The 8,295-nt window shown below is 38.5% G+C and overlaps 1 protein-coding gene across 2 annotated transcripts; it reads right to left on the bottom strand.

The window, feature by feature from the left end:
• Nucleotides 1–5,728: 5,728 nt before the first annotated feature.
• LLPH (LLP homolog, long-term synaptic facilitation factor) lies at nt 5,729–8,295 on the bottom strand. Of its 2 annotated transcripts, none has more exons than XM_014055495.2 (3): nt 8,196–8,295; nt 7,104–7,305; nt 5,729–6,269 (listed from the first exon to the last, which is right to left on the bottom strand). In XM_014055495.2, exons 2-3 carry the CDS (start codon nt 7,291–7,293, stop codon nt 6,106–6,108), a joined length of 354 nt encoding a protein of 117 aa, XP_013910970.2. In that variant the 5' UTR covers nt 7,294–7,305; nt 8,196–8,295; the 3' UTR covers nt 5,729–6,105. The 2 variants fall into 2 exon arrangements, with proteins under 2 accessions (XP_013910970.2, XP_087579606.1); XM_087723480.1 differs by lacking the exon at nt 8,196–8,295 and adding an exon at nt 8,129–8,176.

The raw sequence follows: 8,295 nt of genomic DNA, 5'->3' as shown, positions 1-8,295 counted from the left end.
AGTGGGGAGGAGCCAAGGGAGTTGTTCCTAGATGCCAGGCACCGGAGAGCTAATAGGCGTGAGGAACAATTACGCAGTTACAGGAGATAATTGCACTCAGCTGGTGTTAATTAGGCTCCTCTCCAGATTATAAAAGGAATGCTTGTGCACACGCCCTTTTGCAGAAGTCAACACATTAACTAATGTTGGAGAATATTATTGTGAGCTTGGCAGGCTGGATTGCTGCCAAGGCTTATTTGTGCTGGATTGCTGCCAAAGCTTGTCTGTTCCGGTTTGCTGCCAAGGACCTGTCTGTCTGTTAATAAATTCCGTAAAGTATCTTTGGCTTGGAGTGTTTTGGTATGGAACGAGCGGGGTCAGAACAGGTTCGCCATCACGGGGCTAGTATATATAGAAAATGCCAAATTTGGGGAAAGCTACCTCATGTTTTGATTGGGAGTATCATTTGTTAGACATTGTCTGCCTTTTTGTCACTGTGTCCCATAATGCAATGTGTGTGCACTCCCGCCCCTGGAATCCCACACATGTGCCCTGCCCCCGCACATGTATGCATGACCCCCCCATGCTCCCATCCCTCCTGCATGTGCACGTGACCTCCGCACACATCCCACCTCCATGCATGCACACATGTGCAAGCACTCCCGCCTGCGTCCCATTCACATGCATGCACACATATCTCCAGCACGCGCCCACCTGTGGCAGAGACCCAAAAACCATCTGGCTGACGTGAGGCATGCACGCATGCACAGTGGAACTGAGCTGGGGGGATGGCTTGAATGCTCTGTGTGCCACCTGTGGCATGCGTGCCCTAGTTTGCCATTACGGTGTTATACTAAGGAAACTCTCAGGTTGTTGTTTTTTTTGCACTAGAGAATAGGATTTGTATTAATAAAAATGGCTTGAAATATATATTTAATCATAACTTCTTTAATTTCAGGTTTTGAGCTTCATTATTAATAGGCCAATTAATGAAGCAGCTTCACTTATCCTTTTCTCAGTTTTCTGGGGTAATGAGCCTTAAACATCACTATTCGGGGAAATTTGTATATCCAAAACATCTTTGGGATCTTCAAGTTGGTGGCTATAAAAATAAAATTGCTGTGAAGTATTTTTAAATTATAGGTAATAATTGCTTTCACTTTGCAAAAGCCTTCCTGAATAACAATTGCTTTAGAAGAATATTTAGTCTTCAAATAGAACATATTAACACCCTGTAATTCTCAGCTGACAAACCCAAACCTATCGTATTTTTCAGAGTATAAGACGCACTGGAGTATAAGACGCACCAAGGTTTTGAAGAGGCAATTTTTTTAAAAAAAATTGCATTCTGCAAACGTTGCAAAAACGGTCTGTTTTTCGTGAAAATGGGCCTGTTTTTTTTTTAAGCCTTCTTAGGAGGCTCGTAGTGTGTTCCTGGTGGGGGGGAATGAACAAAAAATGACCCATTTTTCGCAAAAACGGGCACATTTTTTGTCAATAAAAGAGCATTAGGAAGCTTATAGAGTGCTTCTGGGGGCTGGGCAAAATTGAGCAAAAAACACTCATTTCTGCCCTCCCCAGCCCCCAGGAGCTCTCTGAAAGCCGCTTAAAGGCTATGCATGGCCATTTTGATGAAGGGACGGGGTTTCAGGAGGGAAAAAAATGCTGTATAAGTGTATAAGATGCACCCAGATTTTCAGCGTCTTTTTTGAGGGAAAAAGGTGCATCTTATACTCCGAAAAATACGGTATGTATTTAAATTTGTTCTGGCCCCTCCAGAAATTTATGAACATATTTATAATTACTGTTTAGATTAGTTGCTATGAATCAATTTTGAGTCAATATTGCTCACTTTCTTATATACAGCATAACCAAGAATAGACTAACAGTTTAAACTTTTAGTTTAATAAAGTATATGGCTGTCTCACATACTTGATAAGAGTCAAGCAATTTCAGAGCAAATGCTGGCTGCTCTTGCTACAATGCTTGAAAATCTATTTCCTTGAATTTAACAGATTCATACAGTGCCATCTACTGGATATAACAGGTTATAAAGATTTTATTTAATTTTCTAACAACTATAAAACTTGTTCTTGCAAACAGATCCTCATTTCTACCATCATTTTTTAGAGAGAGAAACTAGTCAATCATTTTGAACTTCCTTCTGGGTGCCAATAAAAATTCAGATTAGTGTCATTTAAGTCCTGAGTAACAATTGGCAGGAAATTGAAGTGTCATCAGAAGTTAATCACATTTCATTATTGGGTTCCATTTGAACTAGTGGCCTAAAGGAGAAAAATTAAATTCCCTCCATTTACTGATTGTTCTAGTCTATGAACAGAATTTAAACAAAGTTGTCATGCATTATTGTAACAGTAGTTAGCATCCTTGGCTGATCCTCAAAAGTTAAATAGACTATACAAACCAAAAGAAGTTGAATTAAAAGTAAAACATCAAATTTTATAAGAAACTAACAGATAGCAATTCTGACAAACTATTGGTAGAAACTCTGCTGTATTCTTTAACATCTGCCATTTCACTTCATTGGTGGGAAGTTGTGAGAAAAGGTTGTGTTGCTATTATTTGTGAAATGGAAGCCTAGAATGAATACTGATCAGTGCACTTTACACAATGTGAAATTATTTGGATTTGTTTTTTCACTTCTAAAGGAGTCCCTCAGGATGAAATTCATTGCCAAATGTTGGTTGCTGATAGTTCTGATTGTTGCTATGAGTACTGTGCATCATTGGGCCAAGAAATGTAGACAGTTAACTGGGAAGTGCTGATTTGGGTCGTCAAGGATGGATGACAAACCTATTAACAGCAACCAACATGTTTCACATCAGAAAGGTTGAACCAATTGAAGACAAGCAGCTGATCACTCAAAAGAAAATTGCTTTTAAGCTTCGCATTTACAGAAGCATGCAGGACACGATTGGTTTTCAATATTGGAAAGCTTGAGCAAGATGGGTTTCCTGTATATGCTGACCATATTTATATGCTGACCATATAGAGATAAAAGATTCAAGAGTTCAACTTTGCCAGCAATTCTTAACACATTATCAAAATGAAAGTGAGGAATTTATTAACAGCATTGTGATGAAGACAATATTTGGCATCATTATGAGCAAACATCAATCCATGGAATATTATTATAAAGTTTCATTTATAAAAAAAGACCATAAAAGCTCATTGTTGTAGGGTTTTTTTTTTAAAAAAATCAGATAGTACCATGGATTTATTTGACTCTGGCATCGTTAGCAATTCAACACTCTGAATTTTGAAACATTTTGAAGAAAGAAGGAAATTTTGCTGCAACATGACAATGCTACATTATCACATTCCACAACTATCTATGAGGCCATTGTGAAGTTGGATCTCACCATCTTACCACATGCACCATACAGTCCAGATATGGCATGGTACAACTTCTACCTTTCCTCAAATTGAAGAAATGTTTTTGTGAAGGTCTGTTTGACTCAAATAAAAAGGTGGAAAGGATTGTCATGATCTGGTTGAAGAGATTATGCATGAACTTCTTTATTAATGCCTTTCAGAAATCCTTGCATCAATACCAGAAATGTGTAGTGAATGGTAGTGTTTACACAACGTATGTGCAGGTATCAAAAGAGCTATATAAGTAATTCTTTTCTTGTTTCATATTTTAAAGCATCTCTACTTAAAGTTATGGAAGTGGTGGCACTTTTTTTCGACTCTATCTCCTATGTATTTTTAAATAACAAATGGGTCTTGCTACTGACTGCTCATTTTTAATTGCATCCCTCAAAATGCCACTCTTGCCCAGAGACAAGGAATACTCTTGATTTAAATGGAAGTCCTGATAATTTCTGGTTATTTAAATAGAGCAATATTATTTGTTTTGGGATATAAGAACACATCCCAGCAGGTACCTAAAAGTATTGAAATTATAAGATTGTACATTACAGGTAGTCCTTGACTTACAACAGTGCTTCTATCTACCCTATCTACCCTTTAAAGTCACAATGGCATTGGAAAAAATGACTTACAACCGTTTTTTCACATTTACAACCACTGCGGCACCCCTCCCCCCATCATGTGATCAAAATTAAGGTACTTGGCAACTAACTCATACTTATGACGGTTGCAATGTCCCAGGGTCACGTGAGCACTTTTCTGACCTTCTGATAAGCAAAGTCAATGGGAAGGCCAGATTCATTTAACAACAGTGGCAAGAATGGTCATAAAATGGGCAAAATTCACTTAACAAATGTTTTGCTTAGCAACAAAAATTTGAGGCTCAATTGCGGTCTTAAGTCAAGGACTACCTATATTGTATAACTGGGGCTTCTTAAAATTTGCATTCCTTGTTTTTATATTTTTTTATCTATTGTTTTGTGCTGCTCAGAGTTGCCTCAGTAAGACAGGCAGCTCTATAAATTCGATTAATAAAATTTTATTAATTAAATGTCAGAATGTGGAAAATATCACCATGTAGTCAAAAAAGTGAAACTATGCCAATCATATACTATATTCAACAGCTTCAGGTCCTCCCTGCTCTATGTTTGGAGGGTTTTTAGAAGAGTTTTATAAAACATTCTTTAGTTCTATTTATATAGCTAACTCTAAGTGTAAAACCTAGTTTCTGAAATAGGTTCTATACAGAAATGGAGCCATTCCATAATGTAATAAAAGTCAATTACATTTCACATTACATTTAGTTTTTCAAAATTAGTAGTAAACACACCAATATTATCTAAGAAAATCTGAAACCTCTCCTTTAAAATCTGAACACTTTATACTCCAATAGTAAGCTTATTTGTAATTCCAGTTAAATTGGCTAGACCTCACCCCCCCCTGTACATTTGTATAGAATTATGATGTTACAAAATATCCCTGTGCCACTCTGCTCAAAAATACACTGTGCTGAATTCTTCAAGGACCTCTCTTTATAGGAGCCTGGGGAGGGCGAAAACAGCTTCCCCACCACCACCCCGGAAGCTCTCTGGAGGCTTCAGGAAACTTCAGGCGGCTTCCCTGAAGCCTCCAGAGGACTAAAAAGGACCCTACGAGCAAACCGGAAGTCACTTCCGGTTTGCTCGTAGGGTCATTTTTAGTCCTCCAGAGGCTTCAGGGAAGCATCCTGAAGATCACCGAAGCCTCTGGAGGGCTTAAACCAACCCTATGAGCAAACCAGAAGTCCGTTCTCGAACTTCCGGTTTGCCCATAGGGCTGGTTTTTTGCGTTCCAGAGGCTTCAGTGAAGCTCCTGAAGCCTCCGGAGGGTCTCGGGGGCGGGGGGAGGCACTTTTCACCCTCCCCAGGCTCCTATAAAGCCTCTGGAGTCTGGGGAGGGTGAAAAATGGCTTTAAAAAAGGCTGAACTCAGCTGGCAAGCGTGCACATGCCCTGACAAATGGCTCCGCGTGCCACCTGTGCACCTGCACGCTTGCCATAGGTTCGCCATTCCAGCTATATACATTACACAAAACTTCCCCCTGAAAATCAGGGTCATTCCAAAGCTATTTATTTATGATTAATATTTCAATGCCTAATATGTTGACTTTGGCTTTATTAGTATTAGATATTAAATTAAATATAACATATTTTAAAAGATATTTAAGAATGAAAAATTAGAACAAAATAAGTATATTTCTACCAGATACATTTGAAATTGTTGCAATAGGCTCAAAAATGAAGTATTTAGTTCTGTTGAGAATAATCCAACAATCAGTTGGAACGAAGTTTCACTGAAATGAATGAACAAGAATCTTGTAGCACATTAAAGATTTACTAGTGAACAAACATATAAAGACTGACTGATTCATGATATCTTACTTTATAAAAGGATTCTTTTTTTAAGACCTTGAAAACTCAGCTGTTTTTTTTTTTGCTACACCCGATTAAACATTTGCTTTTCTGTAAAGCTAAAACAACTAAATTTTAAAGCATTTGATAGAAATTTGGTTGCCATTGGAAGGTATCTAGGTTTAATTATAGCATAATTATAGTCCCGTTTGTATAAAGATAATTGGAACTTTATTAAATGAGCCTGAACATCTGAAAGAAGAAAATAATACTCTTTAGGACTGATGACATAAACCATTAAGTTCTCCCCATGCCTTTAATTTCTTAACATTTACCAGAGTCTACCACGTTAATCCTTTTGGTGCTTTAGACTTATTTTTTCCTTTGACACGTTTTGACTTCAGCTTTTTTCTCTGCCTGGGATTCATCCATACTGGATATTGTCCATGTTGATCTAGAAGAGTTTTCTGATTTCTTTTACCATCCATGTCCATCTTGCTTCCATCTAGGAAAAAAACCCACAAAGAAGTAAATTGCTATTATCACTTGAAAATAGGAGACTTAAAGTGAATAAAAAAAGAAACTGTAGGAATAAAGCATAAATTATTCTAAAACTGATAGAGTGAAGAACTAAGAAATGAGGCACTATGAGCATATGTATGCTTGCACTATGATGGTTTTTAAAAACAGTTTCAAATTTGTTAGTTAGGATAGTCCTTCTTTGAAAAAAATATTTATTTATTCAGAAACTGCCAAGTGAAAACATCATTCTGATTATAATTTATAATGTTTCCCTCTTTGCTTTCCACTATCTATCTTCAAAAGAATAGGTACCAGTCCCACAGGTCATCCTCATAAACTCCTTCTACCTTATTCTTATTAACAGCATTGTTCTTCAACTCTCAGAATTTCCAGTTAGCCAAACTTTTTCTAGATATTCAATGGATAAATAAGATAGATGCATAACATAACCTATTTCTGCTGTATTAACTCACAGAAGCAATCTCATCTATATGGTGGTATTAGATGGTTTTTTAAAGGGAAGATTTACATAGCCAAGGGAAATATGAGAAAAAGCAGCACCAAAAGAATAAAACAGAGCAGTATCAGGTGACGGATGTACAGTACCATGATTCCAATTTTTCAGAACCTGTTTGTTGCAAATCTTAGAACTATGTCCCTCAGTCTAAGCAACTTCAAGACCCGTGCATTAACTCCCAGAACTCTCAGCAATGTCTATACTGGATAGAGAATTCTCAAATTAGAGACAACGCATCTGCAAGTTGCCCAGATTGGGAAACTCTGCTTTGGAGCCATACTTAAGAATAATATGACTCACCATCTGAATCCTTTTTCTCTAAGATCTTCTCAGCAGGAACCATAGTTACTACTTCCTTCACTTCATCCATTACAACATCACTGTTGGCTTTCAGAATGCTCTGCAACCTGGCCAGTTCCTTGGGAGCATTTTTCTTTCTCTTCTCTGCTCGCATTTTTCTTTTCCATTTGCTCCTTAGGCTTTTTGCCATTTCTGTTTGCTTCTATAAATGGAAAAAATAATGCATAATACTAGTATGACAAAAACAGAACAAATTACTGGGTTTGTGTAAACATAAAACTTGCGGCTCCCCAAAAAGCCAACTACGATGACAGTATCTCCTATATTTGTGCTAAAATGTATTTCTTCAGAAACGCTCCTCAAAAGCAATTCCCATCCTTGTTTTAAGAGAGATTTGGGCTCAAGATTGTGAACAAATTTGAAACAACGGCTCCTTAGTTCCAAATAACATTTCCCTGCTTTTCAAAGTTACCCAGAATCCTAGCAATACAAAACCTTGTATTTCCTGAAATATTCCTGAATTTCCCCCATAGTAGAGGAAATCTATAGGAAGCCTTCCAATGAGCCACCAATGCTCTTTGGTTCTTCTAAACTGTGGCAGTTCTGAGCAGTCTACTTAAAACCACGAGTTTTAAAGCTCAGTCTGAAAAGGTTAAATACAGGAGGGTTTCCTGGGGGTCCCACATACAAGGACTCCTGCTGTCTTTATCAAGATGAGCCATGGCTACCAAGCAAGTCTTATTCTTCTGGGCCAAGAAGGATCTAATTAGTCCCAGGGCTGTGGATTAGCCTAAAGCAGTGGTCTCCAACCTTGGCAACTTTAAGACTTGTGGACTTCAACTCCCAGAGTTCCTCAGCCAGCTTTGCTGAGTTGAAGGGAGTTGAAGTCCACAGGTCTTAAAGTTGCCAAGGTTGGAGACCCCAAGCGGAGCAACCTCTGCTGTGCTGTTGGCCAAGATCACCGACTGGACTTATTCAGAAAACGACCAGAAGCTGAGATAAACTCGGGAGCCTCATGGTAGGACCTGGGAAGCCTGGCCTCAAAATATAGCGGCTCCTCTACAAATTACTGGCCGAACCTTCCCCGGGTACCTGGGCACGCGGCGCTGGGTGACTCTCGACGCCCCGCTTCCGCCGGACGCGACTGTAACGAGCGCCTGCGCACTGCGCTTCTTCCGGAATTGAAAAGCTT

This window comes from Thamnophis sirtalis, unplaced genomic scaffold (genome assembly GCF_051295495.1).
Source record: "Thamnophis sirtalis isolate CommonGarterSnake01/CBP01778 unplaced genomic scaffold, rThaSir2_p1.2 scaffold_9, whole genome shotgun sequence".
Lineage (NCBI taxonomy): Eukaryota > Metazoa > Chordata > Lepidosauria > Squamata > Natricidae > Thamnophis > Thamnophis sirtalis.
Note: the sequence above shows the minus strand (reverse complement) of the source record. Positions and strands in the feature narration are given on the sequence as shown.

Coding starts and splice junctions, on each gene's coding strand:
- LLPH (XM_014055495.2), bottom strand. CDS start 7,293: ATGGCAAAAAGCCTAAGGAGCAAATGGAAAAGAAAAATGCGAGCAGAG. Junction 6,270..7,103: donor AGAGAAAAAGGATTCAGATG/GTGAGTCATATT, acceptor TTTTTTTCCTAG/ATGGAAGCAAGATGGACATG.